General features: G+C 43.3%; 1 protein-coding gene across 1 annotated transcript; it reads left to right on the top strand.

Moving 5' to 3' along the window:
• The first annotated feature begins 2 nt into the window (after positions 1-2).
• POLR2D (RNA polymerase II subunit D) lies at positions 3-16,301 on the top strand. The gene is made up of 4 exons (XM_023622639.2): positions 3-158; positions 5,496-5,676; positions 11,907-12,002; positions 13,568-16,301. The coding sequence occupies exons 1-4, from the start codon at positions 86-88 to the stop codon at positions 13,644-13,646; spliced, it is 429 nt and encodes a 142-aa protein (XP_023478407.1). The 5' UTR covers positions 3-85; the 3' UTR covers positions 13,647-16,301.
• The last annotated feature ends 8,820 nt before the right edge of the window (positions 16,302-25,121 follow it).

A 25,121-nucleotide genomic window follows, 5' to 3' on the forward strand; every position in this document is an offset into this window, starting at 1 on the left:
CCCCCAGCCACGCCCCTTCCGCAGCGCGGCGGGCGGCTGGGCGCTTCCGCTTCCGGCGGCGTGGGTGGCGGCGCGCGGCGGGGCGATGGCGGCTGGCGGCAGCGACCCGCGGGCTGGCGACGTGGAGGAGGACGCCTCACAGCTCATCTTTCCCAAAGGTGGGGCTGGGGCTGCCCGGCGGCCCCCGCCGTGCTACCTAGTCGCCGCGGGCCTGGCGTCGCCCGCGCCCGACCAAGATCTGGCTGCGGCAGGCAGCCGGCCGTCCCCGGGCGGCGAGGGCCGGAGGAGGGGATGCGGGCCCGGGAGGCCCGGCCGCCCCGACGCGTGGCCTCGAGAGACGGCCGGCGCGGTTCGGCACCCGGCCCGCGCTGCCCCCTGGCGGCCTCCTGTGCCTGTTTAAGTCGCTTGTCTTACCTGATAGCCGGAGGGTGCTGGCGGGATGTGTCAGCGCAAAGCCGGCTCCCGCCAAGTGGGCAGGGCAGGTGGAAGTCAGTAACGCTCTGGTGCGGCGGGGAAGCAGTCCAGCGTGGACCGATCTGGCGTTTTAAAGGGAGCATGAGGGAATAGTGGGGTTCGGTAGAGTCAGGGAAGTGAAAAACTACAGGCAGCGGGGAGGGGGTCGTTGGTCCACTTAAAACCCGTTTGTTCACTGGCGCCTATGGAAGTTAGGCCCCTGCCCTGCCCCTGGGCTGGGAGACAGGGACCCTCTCTGCAGGTGTTGGCTGGAGCCAACAGTAAGTTATTTTAGCGGCCTTGCGTTTTCACGGGCAGGCGCTTTAAAGGGGCTTGGGCCATCCTAGGGATGCGGCCGTGAGCGGTTAGAAATCAGGAGAGTGTTTTGTTCAAGTCTTTATGGGCCGAAGTTGAGGCCTAGTCGAGAAGAGGGCTCAGAGGAGCCTGGGTAGTGTTTGGTTTCCATCCTACAGCCAAGACTTTCCTTGTCTTTTAAGTACTTACTGTTAAGTACAGTGTATCTACATACATTCTGAAGTATTTAATAAACGTTTGATAATGCCTATTTCAGCTGAGATGTTAAAGACAACATATTTAGAACTGATACACTGTTCATTGTATCTGGTAGATGTAGGCTGGCAGACGGCGGGGAGGAGAGCGCATTTCGATGTCGGGGAACTTCCTCGGCACGGTGGAATGTACTGTCCTTGTAGTTTAGAAACCCACGATAAGCAGGAAGCTTCAGATTTTAAACTACCATATCTTACAGATACCGAAGAACATGAAGTAAGTGGGGGAAACCTTAACAATACCCTCCTGTTTTAGAAATTGTATCCACAGCAACAAGTGAAACTCCACACCCTCTTCCCCCAGAGGGAAGCACTGTAAACATTTTAGTGCTTATCCTTCCAGACTCATTTTATGCTTATTCATCGATAATATATACGTGTACACTTTTTTCTTTGCAAAACTGGAATTATGCTATAGAAATCCTATAGCTTTTAAAAAAATTGACAATATATTGTAGAGAACTGTCTTATTTTTTTAAAGGGCTAGATAGTACTTAATGATTGTACCATAATGCTATTTATCTATTAATAGACATATAGCTTGCTTCCGGTTTTTTATTTCGTAGACTCGAGGTCAAATGTTTTCGAAGAATAGCTTCGTAGAAGTTTTTGGCATAATGGAAATATGTTTCTTTTTGTTTTAGAGATTGGCATCTGTTGCCAATCTTCTTTTTTTCCCTCTTCTTTCTCCCTAAAGCCCCCCAGTACATAGTTGTAGGTCCTTCTGGCTCTGCTGTGTGGGAGGCCGCCTCAGCGTGGCTTGATGAGCAGTGCCATGTCTGCGCCCAGGATCCGAACTGGCGAAACCCTGGGCCACCTGCCAAAGCGGATCCCATGAAATTAACCACTTGGCCACTGGGCCAGCCCGTTTGTTTCTTTTTTAAGGTGTAATAACTAGGAGGGAACTAGTTTTCTTAATTTCATGATAAATTAAGCCAGTTTTTTTGTAGTTGAGTTTTATCTACGTGCTTTTTATTTAGTGTTTTTTTTAACACTGAAAATGTTTGTTTTAATAAAACCAGGTAGCAGCTGGTACACATGAACATTTTATTGAATTGTGTATAATTAGATTTTAGATCTTATCATTTAACAGTGTATCAGTTCTAAATATCTGTCTTTAACTTCTCAGCTGATATAGGCATATAAAATGTTTATTAAGTATTTCAGAATGTATGTAGATATATTGTACTTAACAGTAAGTACTTAAAAGATAAGGAAAGTCTTTGCTATAGGATGGAAAGTAAACAAATGTGTGATATTTCATTCTAGGACTGAAAGAATGGATGAGATGATTGCAAGCTTCTGGGAATTTGTGTTTTGTTTTGTTTTGTTTTCTTTTGAGGAAGATTAGCCCTGAGCTAACATCTGCTGCCAATCCTCCTCTTTTTGCTGAGGAAGGCTGGCCCTGAGCTCACATCCGTGCCCATCTTCCTCCACTTTATGTGTGGGACGCCTACCACAGCATGGCTTGCTGAGCAGTGCCACGTCCACACCCGCATCCGAACTGGCGAACCCCAGGCCGCCGAATCGGAACGTGCGAACTTAACCGCTGTGTCACTGGGCCGGCCCCTCTTCTGGGTATTTGTAGTGGTAGTTTTCACAAGCATGTTTGCCCAGAGTTAAAATTTGTCCTGCATCAGTGCGATGTAATTAACAGCAGCTGTATATAATTAGGAAGTAAGCCACTTTTTCCAAAAAAGATGATTTAATCCCAGTCACTCCCTCCCACAACTAAAGAAATCCCTAAACCATTTTATTCTAGAGAGAAAAATGTATAAGAAGACCATCTGAAATCACCACCCTTGTCATAAAACATTTATTAATGATTGTAATAAAGAATCCTCAAGAAAATTCCCAGATGAGGCACTGACCAAGGAATTGTTTTCCTTCTTACAGGAACAGAGATTAATAAATCGTGGCTATTGTTCTTAAAATATCTGCACAGAGGGAGAATAACATGCATAATCCCTGATCTATTTCCTTTTGTTTCCCAAATAAATGATGTATAATATGTCTGTGTGTGTGTGTGTGTCTGTATATGTGAGTGTGTGTGTGTCTATGGTCACCTAAAAAAGGTTTGTTGGGATTAGCCATGGGGAGAGGTCTTGGGTTGCTTCTCTGTAGTTACAAAAAAGTGCCTGAACCACTCCTTCTCTCCACGTTGATTGATGCCAGATCCTGGGAATGCTTTCCCCAAGGCTCCACGGTGGGTCTCAGGCACCCCTCTCCTCTGTCCTCAAAGGCACGGCTTGGCTGCCTTGACCTTTCATTGGTTGAAAGGAGTGAGGGTGATGTATCCATAGTACTTGGGCATTGCTCTCAGTGAGGAATAGGGATGGTGACTAGTCTCCTGGTGTCCTGAAAGTTCCATCCTACTACATTTAAAAGGTAACTTTGGGAGTCTGCCCCGCGGCCGAGTGGTTAAGTTTGCAAGCTCCGCTTCAGCAGCCCAGGGTTCCACCGGTTCGAATCCTGGGCACGGACATGGCACTGCTCCTCAAGCCATGCTGAGGCGGCGTCCCACATGCCACAACTAGAAGGACCCACAACTAAACATACACGACTGTGTACCATGGGGCTTTGGGGAGGAAAAAGGAAAAATAAAATCTTTAAAAAAAAAAAAGATAACTTTGGTTTAGTGTAGAAAGGGAGGCATCTCTAAGTTTGGCTGATTTTTCAGGAGCCTTAAATTCTTTTTAGTAAGTCTTATTTAGCCTCTTAATTTCCATTTTCTAAGGTTATATTAGTGCTGCAGCGTCAGAAGCTGAGACTCACCTGCTAGTTAGCTGCTGCTGCTTTTTTTTTCTTATGTCACTTGTTACTCCCGCATCAGAGATTTGGAGTCATACGGTCCTGATGTTGAATGCCTTGTCCACTCATTGCTGTGGGGCAGTGGTTCCTTCATCTGTCCTCACCAGCTTGGCCCCTTGGACTGGAATTAGCTCGGAGCTTCCTCTTGTTCACACTGCTGCCCTCAGGTGGAAAATACCTTTTGTGTGCTGATTATATTCAGTAGCAATGAAAACGTTTTCAAGTAAAAGCAGTTTCCTCCTGACCCAACCTGCCTTTCGCCAGCTTCCCACGTAGGCTGTTGTGAAAGGAGAGAGAAGCTCTTGTTGCCTGGCCCAAGAAATGGGAAGGCGTTATTCTGAGAGAGGTGTTGGTGAGCTCCCCGATAGTAAACGTACACCACAGGCAAATGCCAAATCGCAAGTGATTTTGGATTCTTCTCACTGTTGCTTCCTCTTCATCGCTGTGGGATTATAAACATGAATTCGTGTTTGTGGATGGTTCCTGCTCTGGGAGAGCTCGCTGATAAGGGAAAGGCAGATAAAAACCATCTCTAATACCTTGTAGTAAGTATTAAGGAGGTATACTCCTATGAGAATGTAAGGGAAATGATCATCTTCCCAAGGAGATAATACCATTTGTTTTTCTCTTTTTGGTGAGGAAGATTGACCCTGAGCTAACATCTGTTGCCAATCTTCCCCTTTTTTTTTTCTTCCTGAAGCCCCAGTACATAGTTGTATATCCTAGTTGTAAGTCATTTTAGTTCTGTGTGGGGCACTGGCACAGCATGGTTTGACGAGCAGTGCTAGGTCTGCACCCAGGATCTGAATCAGCGAACCCTGGGCCGCTGAAGCGGAGTACGTGAACTTAAACACTTGGCCACAGGGCTGGCCCCAGGATACCATTTTTAACTGTTATTCTGAAAATAGAGGAAAAGGTTACCGTTTATTACGTTAAGGAGCCATGAGTATCTTTTTCTCCTTCAAACCTAGTTTTTTAAAGATTGCTTGTAGGTATTCTTACTCGTCAAGAGGATTGTTTTAAATGAGTATCAAGGGCAAGAGATCTGTGCCATGGTAAATAGCTGAATTAGGTTCAGTTGATAGACTGTATTAGACTATGAAATCCAGAGAGTAGGGACTTCTAGCGCCAAGCCCAATGCCTGGTAGTACATAATAGGCAGTGAACTGAGTGAAGGGGCAAATTATAGATTTGTACAAGTATAAAAATAGAATTTGGGCTATATTATTAATCTGTGTTTCCGAACACTGGCCCTCTGTAACATGTAATAATTCTTAAAATTCAGAGTATATTAACATTATGGAAATATAAACCTTATCAGCTCATGCAAGCTAAAGGGAAATAATTGTTGGTTATGCTCTATTTTGAAATCAATAACTGGCCTAATTAGGATAATGATGTGTCGTTATTTATTAACATGTTGAGATCAGGTTCTTTAACATTAGAAACTGTCTAGCCCACATGAGCTAAATTTTAGTATCTCATGGCCTCCACTGTGGCTGGTGGCGCCCAAGTCTGGATGAAGGTAGAGTTGTGGGATATGAAGCCTCTGGGTTCCTGCAGGCACAGAGACCTGCTGTTAGTCTCAGAGGTAAAATGAACATTTGGAAGCTGACTTTTGAAGGAATATTTTCAGCTGACATTTATGCTTCTCACAAATAGAGTTTGAAACAGCTGAGACGCTTCTAAATTCAGAAGTTCATATGCTTCTGGAGCATCGAAAGCAACAGAATGAGAGTGCAGAGGATGAACAGGAACTTTCTGAGGTCTTCATGAAAACTTTAAACTACACTGCCCGATTCAGTCGTTTCAAAAACAGAGAGACCATTGCCAGTGTCCGTAGGTGAGTGCTAAAAGAAAGTTTTTGTCAGTCCAGACTATTGGACATCTGCAGGTGGAATGCTGCTTCCTCCCCCTGCCCCACCTCCATGGCTGTCGTCTGTAGGTTTAATGTAAATAAAATAATGTTTTTGTCAAAAATTTAAAAATTGCTTCTAAGGCCTAAATCCTCTTTGGCCACCTTGTCTTATACCCCACATCCCAGTTGTCTCCTCACAAAGTAACTACTGTTAGCAGTTTGTTGTTAGCCCTCTAGATCTTTCCCCCTGCATTCACATATGTATATACAGCTATAAAAAACACATGGCATTGTTCTGTGGAGTTTTGGGCTTTTTGCTGAGGAAGATTAGCCCTGAGCTAACATCCTTGCCAGTTTTCTTCCACTTTATATGTGAGCCTCCACCACAGCATGACTGATGAGTGGTGTAGGTCATGCCCAGGATCCAAACCTGCAAACCTGGGACACCGAAGCAGAGCATGCCAAACTTAACCACTACATCACAGGGCTGGCCCCTATTTTCTTTTGTTTTTTTCCATGGGTTTGTTTATTTATTTATTGGTGAGGAAGATTGGCCCCGAGCTAACATCCATTGCCAGTCTTCTTCTATTTTTTTAATGTGGGATGCCGCCACAGCATGGCTTGATGAGTGGTGTGTAGGTCTGTGCCCAGGATCTGAACCTGCGAACCCTGGGCTGCTGAAGCAAAGCGTGCACACTTAACTACTACGCCACCAGGCCAGGCCCTATTTATTATTCACCTGAAATGTCTTAGAGATCTTTATATGTTAGTAAATATAAAGCAGAAGTGTTCTTTCTGGATCCTTGCTTTATCTTTCAAAACATGACGGACTTTTGGCATCTTTTCCTAGGGCATTGTTTCTCACAGGGGTTGGGTGTACCATGGGAAACTGTGATGTGCTACGGCATATATGAGACCCAGGAACAACATCCTGTCTTGCTAAAGTATCAGTTTCACTTGATGATGAGTGATTTAAAACATTTCTGCATTGAAGCAAACAGATGCCAGCATATTGTGGAGTAAAACAAAAAATGTATATGAATTATTGCGTTAAATCATGAGACTGACAACTTTGCGGTTGCAGAGTCATTTGAGCCTATGTCCCCAGGTCACCTGAGAACACTTGTTTGTTCTACTCTGGTGAACATGTTTGAGATGTGCTGTCCTTAGGAAAAGCAGGTGGAAAAAAAAGATGTATATACACAGATACTCTTTAGAGAGCTATTTATAATAGCCAAAAGTCAAAAACACAACCTAAACATTCTACAGTAATTAAATAAACTGTGGAAAATTCATTCAATGGGCTCCTATATTATCATTAAAAATTGTGGTATGGGGCCATCCCTGTGGCGCAGCGGTTAAGTTCTCACGTTCTGCTTCTCGGTGGCCTGGGTTTCGCCGGTTCGGATCCCAGGTTCGGACATGGCATCACTTGGCAAAAAGCCATGCTGTGGTAGGCATCCACGTATAAAGTAGAGGAAGATGGGCACGGATGTTAGCTCAGGGCCAGTCTTCCTCAGCCAAAAGAGGAGGATTGGCAGTAGTTAACTCAGGGCTAATCTTCCTCAAAAAAAAAGGAAAAAGAAAAAATTGTGGTACAGAAGGGAGATGTTCCAGCCAGAGAGAACACAACACAATCCCAAAGAGCAAATAATTCTGTTTGGCTAAAAATGTAGAATATGGCAGTGAAGCTGGGGAAAATTAGACTGCAGGGCCATTCATGGGTCAGATCGGGTCTTGTAAACTGCTTGGGAGCCCCTGAAAGTTGGGTGCAGTGGAATGACTCCATTGGATTGGTGTTTTAGAAAAGTCACTGGCTGCTGTGACTTGGAGGCGGGTGAGGTTGATGCTGTAATTCAGGTGAGAGATGGTGGTTGTCTGAAAGAAACTAGTGGGAGTGAGGACAGAGAAAAGCGTTCAGAATCAGGAGCTAACTTTGGAGACAATTTCATGGAGCTTGGTCATTGGATAGATGTGGATTGGGAGTGGGGATGTGGGCAAGCAGAAGGAGAAGTAGTCAAGGATATCTCTGGATTTGTACCTTAGTTTCTGGGAGGCCAGTGGTGCCGCTCACTGAGAAAAGAAAGCAGAGGGCCTCTGAGGCATTGGGCATTGATGAACTTGACAGCCTGTGTTCTGTTTGTGACTGAAACATAATGCACATATAATGTAGTTGGCTTTCCTGCTAACAAAAGTGTTCCTGTTTCACACAATGGAATTAAATTTATCAGTATTTCAAGGCATTCCACACAAAGCACCATGACTTCCAGGTGCTTTGCTACCCAAATGGATTTGAAATCCATCAATTTATGTCATTCGGGATGAACATGGTACCATGTCCAAATCAGGGAGGAGGGCACACCAGCTGCAACAGGTCAGAGGAGACCCCTGGAGAAGGGTGTGCCCACCTCTGCACCCTCATCCCTGTCTGACACCTCTGCTCTGCCAGCTCTCAGCAGAGGAGTATGGATGATGTTCCCCCCAGTGTTACTGCCCTGGAGTCTCCCAGGAAAGCAAAATGCCTAATTCCATGTGGGGTGACATGGAATGCCACCAATACAACGAGTCTTCCAATTCCAAGGTAGTGAAGCACTGTGTCATACTGATGCTGTCCTCTTCCCACTTGGATCACACAGTGGGAGACTGTATGTATGTATTGATCAGGCAACAGGGGCTGCTCCTGTCATTCATCTACTTAGTCAGCATCGCTCGAGCCTGCTAGGCAAGAAGCACTGCGCCAAGCACGTTGGGGGGCCTGGCGATGTGGAGGCACACTCTCTTCTCCCAGCATCCTGAGCGTTCCTCTCTGCTTCTCCTCCCCCTTGCTTAGTCCCTCCCCAGGTAGGACCAGTGGCATCTGATAGAGACTCTCAACTCTCTGTCTCCCCCACCCCCTTGCCATTCTCTACACTCAACCGGTGTGTTTCTGCAGCACAGTTCTGAGCCTGCCTATGCTGATAGATAGCTTCATGTTCTTGGATTTGATGGTTTGCCAAGTTTGTTTTTTCACACATACTATCTCATTTGTTCTCAAACAACTTTCTGAGGCTTCTAATTATGATCTCCACTCTACAAATCTGAAAAGTGTCTGGAAAACTTCCTTTCCCTTCCCCCTACTTGGCCAGTCCCTACGCATCCTTCAAACCAACCCTTGCTCAGAATACTCCTGCCCCGGAATCTGTCCCAAGTCCTTCTGGCTGGACCATCTCCCTCCCTCTGCAGGGATCCCACAGCATTGTTTCATGGTTCTATTCTAGAACATATCCCCAGTTGTATGTCTGTCTTTTTCACTGAGGTGTAAGCATCTCAAGGATTACACTGTGTCTTGCTCATGCCTCATCTTCATGGAATAAACAAAAGAGCATAAAAAAAAATTGTAACAGAAAATGAAAGATGTTCACATATGTTAAGTGTATAGAAAATGAAGGTGATAAAACTATATGAAGTATATAATCTGTTCTAAAAGTGAGAGTGTGTGCATGGAGAAAAGATTGGAAGGAAATGTGCAGAGCTTCCACGTGAAACTAGAAACACTTGGGCCTAAAAGTTGACCGGAGTAAATGAAGGTGAGATTACACACTCATGAATAAAAGGTCTTAACGTTGAAAAAATGTCAGTTCTTCCCAAATTAATGTATACAGTTGGTGCCGTTCTAAATTCTAAATCCTCAAGGAAATTGGTGTGAGGGGGCTTAATAAAATGATCTTAGATTTTAAGAATTGTCAGAGGGCTGGCCCGGTGGCACAGCAGTTAAGTGCACATGTTCCACTTCTCAGCAGCCTGGGGTTCACCAGTTCTGATCCTGGGTACAGACATGGCACTGCTTGGCAAAAGTCATGCTGTGGTAGGCGTCCCACATATAAAGTAGAGGAAGATGGGCATGGGTGTTAGCTCAGGGCCAGTCTTCCTCAGCAAAAAGAGGAATATTGGCAGCAGTTAGCTCAGGGCTGATCTTCCTTGAAAAAAAAGAATTGTCCGAAAAATTTATCTTTAAGACACGGTGATAGGACCGGCTCCGTAACTGAGTGGTTAAGTTTGTGTGCTCCGCTTAGGTGACCCAGGGTTTCCCTGGTTCAGATCGTGGATGTAGGTGGACATGGCACCACTCGTCAGGCCATGCTGAGGCAGCGTCCCACATAGCACAACCAGAAGGACCTACAACTAGAATATACAACTATGTACTGGGGGGCTTTGGGGGAAAAGAAGAGAAAAAAAAAAGATTGGCAACAGATGTTAGCTCAGGTGCCAATCTTTGATTACTGTTTTTTGGTTTTTCTTTTCTAATCAAGTGCACAAAGTAGTATGCATTTACAGTGATCTTCAAAAACCATTTAAAAGGCCAGCCCCAGTGGCCTAGTGGTTAAATTCAGTGGCCCAGGTTCAGTTCCCAGGTGTGGACCTACACTGCTCTGTTAGTGGCTGTGCTGTGGTGGTGGCTCACATACTAAAAAATAGAGGAAGGTTGGTGCTGCTGAGACCAGCTAGGCAGCCAGCCGAAGGGGCAGATGGAATTAATACACAGAACACAATCTATATTATTCAGTGGGATGGGACAATCAGCCTCAAGGACTGAGGTGAGGTCCCTTGGATCACCACGTATTTATTTGAGGGTAAAGAATCTCAAGCATGTACAATAGCAGGAACTCATGCCTGCAGGGACACGCAAGCCAAAGTCCAAAGGTTCTATTCTTCATCCCCCCAAAGCACACCAGCCCATCTCGGGTCATTCACTTGGGGAGTATCTTAAGAACAGTCAGCAAGGTAGGGAGATGGCATTCTGTTCTTGCAATGGCCTGGTGTTCCTAAGCCCCTTGGCTTCATGCTCGATAAGATATTTCCTTCCAGCCTTTGATTCCAAGGCACAAGCAATCTGGTATCAGCCTAGTCTTACAGCCTAGCAAGAATGCTGCTATGATCTCCTGCAGCAGGTTGGTATGGATGTTAGGTCAGGGCGAATCTTCCTCAGCAAAGAAAAGAAAAAAAAAAAAAAAACATTTAAAATGATGGAAACAGCTGAGATATTCAACAGCAGAAAATTTGATATATAAATTGTGGCATTTTTCAGTGGAATGCTGTGTCTAAGGTAGAGTTATATGTGTACTAACATGGAAAACAGCTGCTGTTGAATGAAAAAGGCCAGTTACAGAATGACATTTTTTATGATTCCTTTTGTTTTGAAATATTCTATAAAGAGAGGAAGAGAAAGGGATCTCCAAGAAAATGTTAACACTGATTATTTCTGGGTAGAACTTCAGGTTGTTTTCACCATTTTGGCATTTTCTTTTGTATTGTTTGTAAAAGAGCATGTGTTCATTTTACAACAAATCCTTCCACACACATATGTATGCTATATTATTGAACCTCTTCCTATCTAAGTTTACAGTATTTTCTTTACCAAATGAAAATAGCTTTATTAAGTGACAAAAAGTTACAAAACAGAATGTGTGAGTTTATATTCCAAAACATAGAGAAACGTTTGGAATGGTGTACTAGGATGGTAACGTTGATTTTGTTTAGGTAGCTATATGGGTAGCTTTTATTTTCTATCTTTCTGTCTTTTCTAAATTTTGTACAATAACTCATGTGCTTGTAATAGAGTTTGATAAGCACAGTAAATGTTTTGTTTCTGAATGCATAATTAAGGTCCTCTCTGAAACCAAATTTAATGTGGATGAGCTCTATTTTAACAGGTAGATGCGTGAAAATCCAAGTTATGATTTGTAGTGACAATATTCTTTTATACAGTTTGAACTAGAAGTACATTTAAGATAAAATGCAGTTTACACACTTTAAGTCAAAATACCTAATAGCTTGGGAACATATAACATCATGTGTTTGACATATAATTAATAATCAAAGGAAGCAAGAAAAAGTGGTAGGAAGAGCAGAGAGCAACAAAATAAATTCCTAGGGGAAAGGTGGTATAGTCCTTGAGGTATGTAGTAATTTTCCAAAACTTATCATAGCAAGGGTTCTCTGCCCTGGTGTGCTCTCTTTACTTTCATTGTCTCTGCCTGATTTTGTTGTAACTTCCTGTTCTCCAGGAATAGGAACAGGAAGTGATTTGAAAGTACGGTTTTGCAGCCAGCCTAACCATAATGGAAAGGTTGCAAGTGCTGTACTTTTTCTCTTCCTTGAAGCTAGCTACATTTGATCTTCTGTTTCCTATTCATCATTTGATGTTTGTTTGTTTTGATTTTCTTTGCTATGATCAGCTTGTTGCTTCAGAAGAAGCTTCATAAGTTTGAGTTGGCCTGTTTGGCCAACCTTTGTCCAGAGACTGCTGAGGAGTCCAAGGCTCTGATCCCAAGGTTAGTACCAGTTGTGATAGGCTCTGTGTGTATTGTATAAATTCTTACAAGTAGAATTATTGTGTCTAAAAGGTGCACGCTGGGGCTGGCCTGGTGGTGTAGTGGTGAAGTTCGCACATGCTGATTCGGTGGCCCACAGTTCGCTGGTTCCGATCCTGGGCATGGACCTACACACTGCTCATCAAGCCATGCTGTGGCAGCATCCCATATAGAAGAACTAGCAGGACTTGCAACTAAGATAAACAGCTGTGTACTGAGACTTGGGGAGACAGAAAAAAAAGAGGAAGATTGGCAACAGATGTTAGCTCAGGGCTAAGCTTCCTCACCAAAAAAAAATTAAATAGGAAATTAAATAAATGAATAAAAGGTGTGTGCATTTAAAATCTGGATAGATGTCACCAACATTGAATGAGAGTACCTTTTTTAAGAGTATGAGAATGATGGACTTATAAATACCATCTGTTAGCAAAAATGTGGAACATCTGAAACTTATACACTCATGCTGAGAGTACAAGTTAGGGGGCCGGCCCCATGGCCGAGTGGTTAAGTTCACATGCTCTGCTTCGGCAACCCGGGGTTTCACATGTTCAGATCCTGGGTTCGGACATGGCACTGCTTGTCGGGCCACGCTGAGGCAGCATCCCACATTGCCACAACTAGAAGGGCACACAACTAAATTGTGCAACTGTGTACTGGAGGGATTTGAGGAGAAAAAGCAAGGGAGGGGAAAGATTGGCCACAGTTGTTAGCTCAGGTGCCAGTCTTTAATAAAAAAAAAGTGCAAGTTAGTAGAGTCTCTTTGAAGAATAATTTAGCTACGTGTAGTAAAGATGAATGTACCGTATGACCCCAGAATCGATTCCTGAGTACATGCCCTGAAAGCATCTCGTGCGGGTTAAAGGGAGATGCGCGTTCCAGTGTTAGTGCCTTGGAGTTGCAGCGTTGCTAGTGACAGCAGAAACTTGACAACAGTCTCAGTCAGCAAGAGAATAGATGACTAAATCATGTGTGATCAGTGTTTATTATATAACAGTGAAATAATTAATGAACTAGAACAACACGGAATAATGTCCTCCAAGTGCCACAATGATGTTTGAGCAAGAAAATTGCGGAAGGATACATACACTGTAATGCCATTTCTTATAAAGTTTAGAAACTGCTGCATATTGCTTATAGATGCATTTACATGTACATATAGTAAGTCTAGAAATATGTATAAGAATGATAAATACCAAATTTAGGATAGTGATTACTTCTGGGGAAGGAGGGGCAGATATTGGGATGGGAGCGCATACAGAGCCATCAGTTTGTTCCTGTTATATTTAGTAAAGAAATCTAAATCAAGTTAAGTTTACTTATTTTCTGTACCTTTTATATGTTTGAAATACTTCATAATGTTTTTAAAAGGAAAGGCAGGAAAGAAATATGGTTGAAATGTAAAGGTGTCAGTGTTTGGGGGTAAATGGAGAAGTGGGCCCATGGTGCTCAAAGCTGAGCACGCGTTAAAGAAGCGTGGGAACATCGTCTATCACTAAGACTCACTTCTCTTGGTTTTCTTCTTGCAGCCTCGAGGGGCGGTTTGAAGATGAGGAGCTACAGCAGATTCTTGATGACATCCAGACCAAGCGCAGCTTTCAATATTAATCTCCAGACATCACTCTCCTGCTCAGGGAGCCACCTCCCCAGCACAGCACCACTGTCCTGGGGCTGGGGCTCACCTGCACAGAAATTCTGTTGCAGAAGACACGTGGGCTTCCTTTGGATAGAACAGCCCAGCTTGGTCTTGGTTTAGGTTGCTGTTTCAAACTTGACAGTTGGACGGTGATGGCCATGTCATCTTGAAGAGGCCTTTCAGTGGCTCCCTGTGGCTTCCTGAGCCTGCCTCTGGGAAGGATGAGGCAGGGTGATATGCATATAAACTACGCTATGGACTACCTCATACCATGGTCTTTGGCCCCTGTGTTATTTTTGATTCCTAACATTTTGTGTTTTAATTTCAATGTGTTTATGGTTTTCAGAACTATACTAGAGGGGCTGGCCCAGTGGCGCAGCAGTTAAATGTGCACGTTCTGCTTCGCTGGCCTGGGGTTCGCCGGTTCGGTTCCCATTTGTGGACATGGCACTGCTTGGCAAGCTATGCTGTGGCAGGCGTCCCACGTGTAAAGTAGAGGAAGATGAGCACAGATGTTAGCTCAGGGCCAGTCTTCCTGAGCAAAAAAAAAAAGAGGAGGATTGGCAGCAGATGCTAGCTCAGGGCTGATCTTCCTCAAAAAAAAAAAGACAAAAAACCTAGATCATGTAAAACTGGTATGGGAAACAACAGTCTTACCTAAATGCAAAAGGAAGAATTAAACCAGACCTGTATCGTTGTTTGAAATTCTTAAAGAAGGGGTGATAGTGTTGAGTGTTAATGACTGAGAGCGAGCCTTGGCATCATTGTGCTTAACCCAGGAGACAGGGAAGAAGCTCACCATGGGAAGCAATTTCACCTGACGATAACTGTGCTAAGGGTTGCGGGGCCCATAGCCTTGAGGTAGACGGGTTCTTTGCCTTTTTTCTTGGACTATTGCAGGCTTTTTTTTTGTTGCAGAATGTAGATGTGGAGTAAGTGGTCCTAAAACACTTCCTATGTTCCTCCTAAGTTAAGAATTTTCCTTCACAGGCCGGATGCGAAGGTCTGAAGACTTTGAGTCTCCTCGTGTGGGCCTCCAGTCCAAACCTCTAGCTTGTGCTGGGCTGCAGGTGTTCTCTGATGGGAGGGATTTGCAGGGAGGGAGCCCACCCCTTCCAGAGCTGCTCCAGTGAAGCTGTGCGATCTGAGGCTAGTTAGGGGTAACACTTTAGTAGCTAAACATCCTAGTCTTGATTTTTCTGAAGGGATGCCTGCCTGTTTCTTAACAATTTAGGGAGTTTTCTTTGGAGCACTTGTTGGCTCCAAAAGAATTCATGATCCAAGGGAAAGGTTGAGGAAACAGCAAAGTTGGCTTTACAAGTCTAGATCGTTTTATGTCAGCTGCTGCCCAAAGCAAAAATAAAATAGTCTTCTTTTTATAAATGCTGAAAATCTGAAATGACATGGTTTCTAGGTCACTAATATTTTTGATCAGTATATGAAGGAAATAATCTTGACAACTTGGCATCCTTGGGCAACTTCGCTTCTTTGACAGTCGTCAGTGTTCTCAGTTTTAAAATGTGGCTAATAGTAGTATCCATCCCATAGATATTTTGAGAATATTGAAAGAGAAAATTACTAGAAAGAACCTGCTGGTGTCTGACATATATTATGCCCCAATGAATGGTAGCTACTGTTAGTATCTCAGATGAGTAAGTATACATAGGTGATAAGTCAGCTTGCTTCATAGAAATTAGTGCAAGAATTTGGTAGCGTATCAGCTGGTACTGGTATCAGACTGAAAACAAACTACTTACTCCTGATCTCTGCAGGATTATTTTTTAAGAAGGGCAATTACAGGTGCAGGTTGGCACCAAGCAGTGGAAGGAAGAACAAGCCTGGGAGGCAGACCTAAGTTCCAGACCAGGCGCGTGTGCTATATGGTGAGAGAGCAGTGCAGCGCCACCATTATCACTGCTGTGCCCACCTGTGTGCCAGGAGTCTGTGCGCTGCCCGACAGTATTCAAGTCTGTAAAGTGCATGGCGTAAGTAGGCGCTAATGAATGGGAGTGAGATGATTAGAAGCAGATTTTTTTAAAAACTGCTCATATTAGGAAATTACTTGTGAAAGCAACCTCATGCTGTTAGAGATTCAGAGCCTGATCAACACATTCTGCTGGAAATTGTTCTCTGCAGTCCTGGACAGCAGCTTACTGTTCAGTCAGTGGGAGACCCTGCAGAGTCTTTAATCATCTATGAGATACTGTTGGGCTCACTCTCTTGCGTTTGCAAAAGCAGAATTCAGGGACACATTGAAACAAAACAAAAAGATGTCATGTTAAACCCTCACATCACCAGAAAACTAAATTAGCCAGGAAGACCTTTTCTGAAAGTTCTGGTCATTCTGATTTTATCAAACTTGAGGCTTGAAAAATAGCACTACTGCATGAGGCCTGTGCACAAGCCCTTCTTGTTAAACATTGTTAATGTTTTAAGCTTATTTGTGAAACCATTGAAGCCGACATAAAGACTTGTATGTGAATAATCCTTGCAGCATTATTCAGAATAGCCAAAAACTGGAAGCAATCGGAATGCCCACCAACTGGTGAATGGCGAAACAAAATGTGACATACCCATACAAGTGGAGCACTATTTTGCAATAAAAAGGAACAAACTACTAAAAACCACTGAAGCCTGCAGGATATGCCAGTGGAATGCCGTATTTTTTCAACTTATGAAAAATTTTAAACATAATGAAAGCTGAAAGACCAGTACCTTGATCACTTACGTGTTCATTGCCTACGTTTAACATAAGTTTCTAATATTTGCTCTATCTGTATTATATTTTTGCTAGGAAGCATTTGAAAGCAGATGGCATGACACTTTACTGAAATGCTTAAGCATGCTTTTTTTCCTTTCGTCTGTAAGCAGAACTATTTCAGTTAGGAACATCGACAAGAATTTCCCGATCTTTAATACTCAGTTCATATTCTGGTTTCCTCTAGGGAGAGTTCTGGGCCAACGCTCAGCCCCAGTGTTGGTGTAGTTTAGTATTATATAAAAGCAGTTATCATTAAGGCTCTAAACTGATACTTGTGACAAATATTGAAGAAATATATGTAGTTACTGTCTTCCAGTTGCCGTGAGAAGCTCTTGACTGGACAAAAATACCTGTATGCAACCCTAGGTGAAAAATGGGCCCAGATAGGATTGCAGGCCTTAAGTAGCATTTGATCAGTGATGTGTCCACACGTGGCTCTTCATCTCTTCCTCCATCACCAGCAAGAGGGCAGTTTGGGACTAAATAGGCAGAATGGGTGAAGGGTGACAGCAGAGGGAAGGCAGGTCTGCTGTATGCCACCCGAACTGGAGTCAGTCACACTAGAGTTATATGTGCCTCATTTCCCTTCACATGGCACTGAGTAAGTACTTTTTAGTAAATGTTTATTGAGTAAGTGCACAGCCCCCATTTTCAGAAGAGTCAGTGTGGAGCTGCAGGGAGAGCAAGAATGTATCTGAAAGAATGAAATTGGAGGAGAGGGCTCCATTGAAATAGAGTCACGGTGGTGGAGACACAGCCCAGAAGACACCTGGGAGTTCTGAAAGACAAGGCAAAGCTGTCCGTCAGAACTTTCCGCAAGACAGGAATGTTTTATATCTGCACTGTCCAGTGTGGTAGCTGCTAGCCACATGTAGCTATGAGCACTTGAGGCTAGTGAGGAACTGAATTTTAAATTTTATTAAATTTTAATTAAGTTTAAATAGGGGCTGGCCCTGTGACTGAGTGGTTAAGTTCGAGTGCTCCGCTGCAGTGGCCCAGAGTTTCACTTGGTTCAAATCCTGGGCGTGGACATGGCACTGCTCATCAAGCCACGCTGAGGTGGAATCCCACATGGCACAACTAGAAGGACCCACAACTAAGAATATACAACTATGTACCGGGGGGCTTTGGGGAGAAAAAGGAAAAAAATAAAATCTTCAAAAAAAAAGTTTGAGGGGCCGGTCCAGTGGCACAGCAGTTAAGTTTGCACGTTCTGCTTTGGCAGCCTGGGATTTGTAGGTTTGGATCACAGGTGCGGACATGGCACCACTTGGCAAGCTATGCTGTGGTAGGCGTCCCACATATAAAGTAGAGGAAGATGGGCACGGATGTTAGCTCAGGGCCAGTCTTCCTCAGCAAAAAGAAGAGGATTGGCAGCAGATGTTAGCTCAGGGTTAATCTTCCTCAAAAAAAAAAAGTTTAAATAGTCACAAGTAGCTAGTGGCTACTATATTGGACAATACAAATGTCCTGCAGGCCATTGAAATCGAAGATTTCAGCAAGATTAACAATGCTCAGAAGAGCAACAGTAATAATGGGAGACCATCATTAATCAAAATCTGGTCCCCAAGTTTCTGAAACCTAAAGATGTATGTCACTTTGTATACATCAGTGAGTCCAATTTTTCTGTGTAATGCAAGTTTTTAAAAATCTGCCTCTGGGGGCCGGCCTGGTGGTGCAACAGTTAAGTGTGCATGTTCCGCTTCAGCAGCCCGGGGTTCACCGGTTTGGATCCCAAGTGCAGACCTATGCACCACTCATCAAGCCATGCTGTGCCAGGCGTCCTGAATAAAAGAGAGGGAGATGGGCACGGATGTTAGCTTTGGGCCAGTCTTCCTCAGCAAAAAGAGGAGGGTTGGTGGCAGATGTTAGGGCTAATCTTCCTCAAAAAATAAAATTATTATTCTTCTCTACTAATGCCTTTAAACAAAATTATGAAAGCTGTTTTAGGAAAACATTTGGGAGTAGTAAAAAGATGAATACCTCATCTTTTGGTGAGAATCTCTTTTCTAATTAATCTTGCCTTTTCAGTAGGCTGATACCTTTTGTGTTGAATTTAAAAAACCTAAGCCAGACATGTATCAGCTTTTAAGCCTTCCAATATTCATATTTTATAATTGTAATAAATGTGGCAGGGTCAGGATACTTCTGGATTCTTGGGCTGATGTCCTTTTAAATTCAGACCAACCTCTATCTCCTAGCTGTATCACACCAGCCTGTGGCCACACGTGTCCTAAACACATTCTCCTTAACAGAGAACTTAACAGTTCTCCATAGTCAAAGGCAACTGAAGTGAGGAGATAATTGAAAACCAGTACTTTCTAAACTTACCGATAGAAGAAATAAAGATGGAAAGGTTTGATTCTGTAAAAATTGAAAACTAAAATCACTAACTTAAAAGGCAACAAGCTGATAAAATGAATAGCAGAGAAGACAGGCAAAGGGTGAAGATGTGTCTTTTATAAAGAGCTTTTAAAAGTAAATTTAGAAATATCAAGAGCCCAGTTTTAAAAAGCGCAAGAGTTATAGATAGACATAATTACATCCACCTACCAAATTAATGGGGAAATGTTCAACCCAGTTAGTTTTCAAAGGTGTTAGAAATGCGGTGATATTTTTCTTATAAAAAATACAAAAGGAGAATACCCCATATTGCCATTTAATGAGCAATTTCTTCGTGTCAGGTGCTGTTCTATACATATGAGGGTGCAGAAACAAGACAGGATGCCAGCTCTCACAGAGTCAATGAGACAAATGAAGACAAATGAAGAGAGAACACTTCCTGTTTCCCATGCTTCTCCGTGTTCACTTTTTCCCAGTCTTCCAGGGGAGTGAGTGATTCCCTCGCCTTTGTCTTCCTTCTGCTGTTTTGGAAATTGTACCTCCTATATATTTTTGACAGTTACCTGTAAACTTTAACATTGATAATTATCTTAATAAGGTCTTTACCCTCCTAAGTAATCCAAGGACCATAGAGTGCCTTAATTCTACTCGCGTATCGTCGCCTCAGCACCACCTCCTCCGTGCTGTTTTTGTCCAGGACTTTAGCTCAACTCTGTTTTTAATAACCCTAACACACGCACATACACACATATTCGTTGTTGTTTTACAGTCAATGCATAAATTTACCCACATTGTTACCAACTTGTTTGCTCATCGTTGCTCTCTACATCCCCCCTTCCTCCTAGGTTCCGTTTTCTTTTTCACAAAGATCCTCCTCTGGTAGTTCTGTGAATTAGAGCAAGGGTAAACAATCTCAGCCTTTCTTTGACCAAATATGTCTTTCACCCTCATTTTGAATAGTAGTAGAATTCCATATTCTACATAGACATTAACTTTCCATTTTAACTTTCCATATTAAAGATTCTATTCTTCCCTTGTCTTGTGACCTTTATTGTTGCTGATAAGAAATCTAACAGGGGCCAGCCCCATGGCTGAATGGTTATGTTCGTGTGCTCTGCTTTGGTGGCCCAAGACTTGCTGGTTCAGATCCTGGGTGCAGACCTAGCACCACTCATCAAGCCATGCTGAGGTGGCGTCCCACATAGCACAACCAGAAGGACCTACGACTAGAATACACAACAATGTACTGCAGGGCTTTGAGGAGAAGAAAAAAAATCCAACAGTCTTGTTCCTTTGTAGATTATCTGTTGTTTCCAATTGCTTTTGTGATTTTCTTCTTTTTCATGATTTACAATTTCACTACAGATGTCTAGGAATGGATTCATTTTTATTTATTCTCTTTTGGAATTATGTTCTGTCTTTGGATTCATGTCTTCTATGATTTGGGAGAGTTTTTAGTCCTTATCACTTTAACTGCAGCTTCTTTTCCATTCTCCCTCTTCTCTCCTTCATGACTTTTTAATAGAAAAGATCTGATGATCCACGTTTGACTTTCTTATTCTCTTCTCTATATTTCAGTCTCATATTTTTCATCTCTATCTCTTGATGCCATTTCAAGTGATTTCCTCAAACTTATCTTTTCAATCACTAATTCTCTCTTCAGCTATGCCTAATCTGCTCTTTAAAGTATCCACTGAGGGTTTTTTTTTAACAACTTTATTGAAATATAATTTACATACCATAAAGTACACTCATTTAAGGTGTACAGTTAATGGTCTTTAGTATACTTACAGAGTTGTGCAACCATCACAATCTAAATTTAGAACATTCCATCCAAAAAGAAACCTTGTACCCATTAACAGTCACTTCCCATTCCACCTCCCCCATTCCCACACTCCCCAGCCCTATCCACTGAGTTTTTATTTCAATAACTATAGTTTTCTATCTCATGATTTCCAATTTGGTGTTTTCCAAATTAGCCTATTCTTATTTTCATGGTGTCTTATTCTTTCATCATATTCTTTTTCAGATTGTTTGGTTATCTCAAGTTGGTGGTGTATACTCTTCATTCGTTTTGTAATTATTTTGATCTTTAGTGGGGATTGCTTTTACTGTGGAAACATGCCTGCATTTTGGGAGTGTTTCTACAAAGGAGTTTGCCCTTCTCCCAGGCTGGTAGTATCAATGGCTTGGGAATATTTCTTACCGTAATTTCTCAGTTTAGGGATTCCTACACCACATGGGCAGTGTAAATTTGAATTCAAACCCACGTGTGGCACAAGTTTCAGGTTTTGATTTCTCAGAGGAGACTTTTTTTTTACCCCAGAGCCATGGATAGTGACAAGCATCTTTGTCTTTCTGGACCTGTGGGCAGAGCCCACCCTTCACTGATGGGACAGCCCTTCAAGTTCCTGGCTTTGTGCGGGGGGCTCAGTGCTAATTTCCTGCATGCCCAGCCCCAAGACCCCAGCTGGAGGATAAACTGAAGCCTCTAGCCAGTCAGACGTGATACCTTCTCTCCGACTCTAACCAAGGTTGCTGTGGCATTACTTTGAACTTGACAACTCTGGCTTACAGCTGCTACCAGTTTGTTTCTTGCCCATGGAGATTTTCCTTGCTTTCCTGGACGCTCAATTGTACATTGCTTTCTTTTTTTTGCTGGTTGTGATGGTGACAGGTATATTCTATCAATACAGTAGTTCTAGGTTTTTGTGTTATAAGGAGTTTAGTCTGTAATGATGCTCCAGACAACATGCATGTGGACACATAGTTAAGTGAGATAATTTCACATCCCACCTGTCCTTCCACAGTTCAGAAACAATGAACTTCTCAAGGGTCCTGAAACTAACCAGTGTTGCCTGTGTTGAGCAGAGCATGCTGCTCCCTCTGTCTAGAATGTCCCTCCCCTCTCTTCCCCTTAACAGACAGTTTCTAGTCTGTCAAGACTCGGCTTAGCCTTTCTCTCTGTCAGAATTCCTTTAGACTCCCTGCAGATTTGGTTGCTTATGCTCCCCACCTGTATCTCAACGACATCCCACATGTCTTTTATTAGAGAGATGTATATTGAACACCTATTAGCTCTCACACTCTTCCAGGCTCCAAGGATACAGGGATGAGCAAGGCCAACGAGATCCTTTCTTTCAGGAAGCTTACAGTCTAGTAAGGGGGGATAATGAAGTAAACAAACAGGATAATTTCCAGTAGTGATGAATGCAAACAGGTAACATTTGAGTGTGGGAGGACTACTTTAGGTGGGTTGGTCACAAGCTTCTCCAAGGAGGTCTGAATGATGAATGAGAGACAGCCCTGTGAAGTCTCAGGGCAGAACCTGCAGGGCAGAGAATACAAAATGTAATGGCCCGGGGCTGGCCCTGGGGCCAAGTGGTTAAGTTCGCGCGCTCCGCTGCAGGCGGCCCAGTGTTTCCTTGGTTCGAATCCTGGGCGCGGACATGGCACTGCTCATCAAACCACGCTGAGGCAGCGTTCCACATACCACAACTAGAAGGACCCACAATTAAGAATATACAACTGTATACCGGGGGGCTTTGGGGAGAAAAAGGAAAAAATAAAATCTTTAAAAAAATCTTTAAAATGTCATGGCCCTAAGGTGGGAATGAGCTTGGGAGAGACAGAACAGGATAGTGGGCCTGGAGGTCAGTGTGTAGCTCTCTAGGGAAGGGCTGTAGGAGGCTGTTTGAAGGGGAACAGCGATGCAGAGGGAGCTGGCAGGGGATATGAGAGGTCAAGAGAGGCTCTTGCTGAGATGGAAGATACTTGTGCGTGTTGGTCTGTTGATGGGAATGTCCTAGAGGGCTGAGAAGTTTACCATAGGGTATGGAGGATAACTGCAGGAGCAAAGCCCACAAAGAGGAGAGAAGAAATGGAGTCCAGTGGCTAAGTGGAGAGGTGAGGTAGGAGCGGAGACAGTTTATCTGTTTTAATAGGAGAGCAGGCAGAGAGTGTGGACACAGAGGGCATACATGTAGGCTAGTAGATCTGGTCCTGTGAAGACAGGTTTCACTAAGTTCATTTAACTACAGATAGGCTAGTGGGCTGAAGTATCCTTTATCCACAGACTGTGTGTTCGTTCTGTCAAATATGCGTGTCCCCAAGCTTTAGGACAGAACATTTCATGATCTCGACAGTGCTGTTGCAATAAACAAGTCATTCCTGAAAGTGAGATTTGAGACAAGAGAAGGTATGAAATAGTCATTTTGGAGAGTGGGAGGCTGAACAAACGGGGAAAATTGTAGTCATTGCCTAGAGTGCCCTGGGGCTATCTATATGAATCTATTACAAGTGCTAGAAACCCAACAAAACTAACAAAGGGGGGGACTTATTAAAAGGGTAATGGATTCACTGAAAGAAAATTGAACTTCCAAACCTTAGAAGGAGCAGGGATGCAGGAACAATTGAAATCAGTCACTCAAATGCCATGTGTCTTCTCTTAGTCTCTGTCTCTTTACATTAACTTTACCCTCGCGTTATGTCCCCCTTCTTCCCTCTAGGAAAGAGGAGGCTTCTAATTGTTACTGAGTTTCATTATGTTGACATCCTGCCACCTGGGAGGGATTGGTTTAGGCTCCCTTTGGATCCAGCTTCAGAAATACCAGGGAAGGACTTTGAATCATCTGGTTTGTGTCTGGTGCCCACCTCTGGAGGTGGTTGTAGAGATGGGATCTGTAAAAACATTCCAGCTCCCCAAGGAACCACATGGATAGAGGGGGCCCGCAGGTGGAGGTGCCAGATTCCCAGATGAGGGAAGAAGTTCCTGGCAGGTTATATAAACAAAGCATCCCCCAAAATGGATCAAGTACCATTAAAGAAATTGTTCATACTCTGACCTAGTAATAATTTCTGAACATCAGCTTGTATACCAAATATCTTGAGTACGGAAAAAGCTCTATGTCCAGAGCTGATCCTCTCTTTTTCCAGTAGAGACGCGGTAGGGTACGTTATGGTCACTTGTTCAGGCAACTATTAAACAGGTGAGTTTTTTCAGGAGCTAAATGGTTTATGACCAAAATATTTTTATTTGGATGGCCTTTGAGGGCATTATGCTAAATGAAATAAGTCAGAGAAAGACAAATACCGTATGATCTCACTTATATGTGGAATCTTAAAAAATCAAACTCATAGAAACAGACAGCAGATTGGTAGTTGCCAGAGGTGGGGGGTAGGGGATGGGGGAAATGGACAAAGGGGGTCAAAAGGTACAAACTTCCAGTTATAAGATAAATGTCATGGAGATGTAACATACAGCATGGTGACTGTAGGTAACAATACTGTATTGTATGTTTGAAAGTTGCTAAGAGAGTAGATGTTAAAAGTTCTCATCACTGGAAAAAAAATTGTAACTATGGGAGGCAATGGATGTTAACCAAACTTACTGTGGTAATCATTTCCCGATATAGACATATCAAATCATCATGTCGTACTTCTTAAACTAATTCAATGTTAAATGTTGATTATACCTCAGTAAAGCTGGAAAAAATATATAAAACAAAAAAAATGTTGATGTGACAAAGAAAAATTAGACACACAAAAAAGGTAAACATTTGGAGCTGGCCCTGTGCCTGAGTGGTTAAAGTTCTACCCCTCTGCTTCGGTGGCCCTGGTTCACAGGTTTGGATCCTGGGTTCTGACCTACTCCACTCATCAGCCATGCTGTGGAGGCATCCTGCATACAAAATAGAGGAAGATTGGCACGGATGTTAAGTCAGGGCTAATCTTCCTCACCAAAAAAATAAAATAAAATAAAAAGGTAAACATTTGTACTTCCTAAGGGGACATTTGAGAACTGAACTTGCCTTCTCACCCAAGTCAATTTACTTCAGCTGGGACAGGAGCATGCCAAATGCCCACCTCTCCTTCCCCCTATAGACATGGGAACTCTGATTGCTCAAGCCTGCTGACCCCTACCGGGCCTGGGCTCCCCTGGATAGCCAGGAGCAACCAGCCTCAGCTATACCCCAAGCTCCTCAGGAAGCTTCAGCACGGTGTCAATGCCTCCTCTTATGGTGCCAACCCTGCTGTTGTCCCTCTGAGTCACACACTTCCCTTTTACAGCAAATCCACAGCTGGGGAAACCGCAGCCCTTCCTTCTGAAGCTCACAGCTTTCAACATCTCTATTTGAATTTCAGTATCACATGAAGAGGCTGGCAGTTGTAAGTGCCTCTGTGAAGTAAAAAGCCATTACCAGTATGTTCTGTTCTTGGTGGATAAAAGTGGGCTGGTTTAAATAATAACAGTAGCTTGCCTCCTTGTATAAGACTGCACAGAGGCAGCTCTTGGCAAAACTGTGATGAGTCTAGTCAGAACTCATCTTTTCAGAAACACTTC

The sequence above is a fragment of the Equus caballus genome, chromosome 18 (assembly GCF_041296265.1).
Source record: "Equus caballus isolate H_3958 breed thoroughbred chromosome 18, TB-T2T, whole genome shotgun sequence".
Classification (NCBI taxonomy): domain Eukaryota; kingdom Metazoa; phylum Chordata; class Mammalia; order Perissodactyla; family Equidae; genus Equus; species Equus caballus.

Coding starts and splice junctions, on each gene's coding strand:
- POLR2D (XM_023622639.2), top strand. CDS start 86: ATGGCGGCTGGCGGCAGCGACCCGCGGGCTGGCGACGTGGAGGAGGAC. Junction 5,677..11,906: donor ACCATTGCCAGTGTCCGTAG/GTGAGTGCTAAA, acceptor TGCTATGATCAG/CTTGTTGCTTCAGAAGAAGC. Junction 12,003..13,567: donor TCCAAGGCTCTGATCCCAAG/GTTAGTACCAGT, acceptor TTCTTCTTGCAG/CCTCGAGGGGCGGTTTGAAG.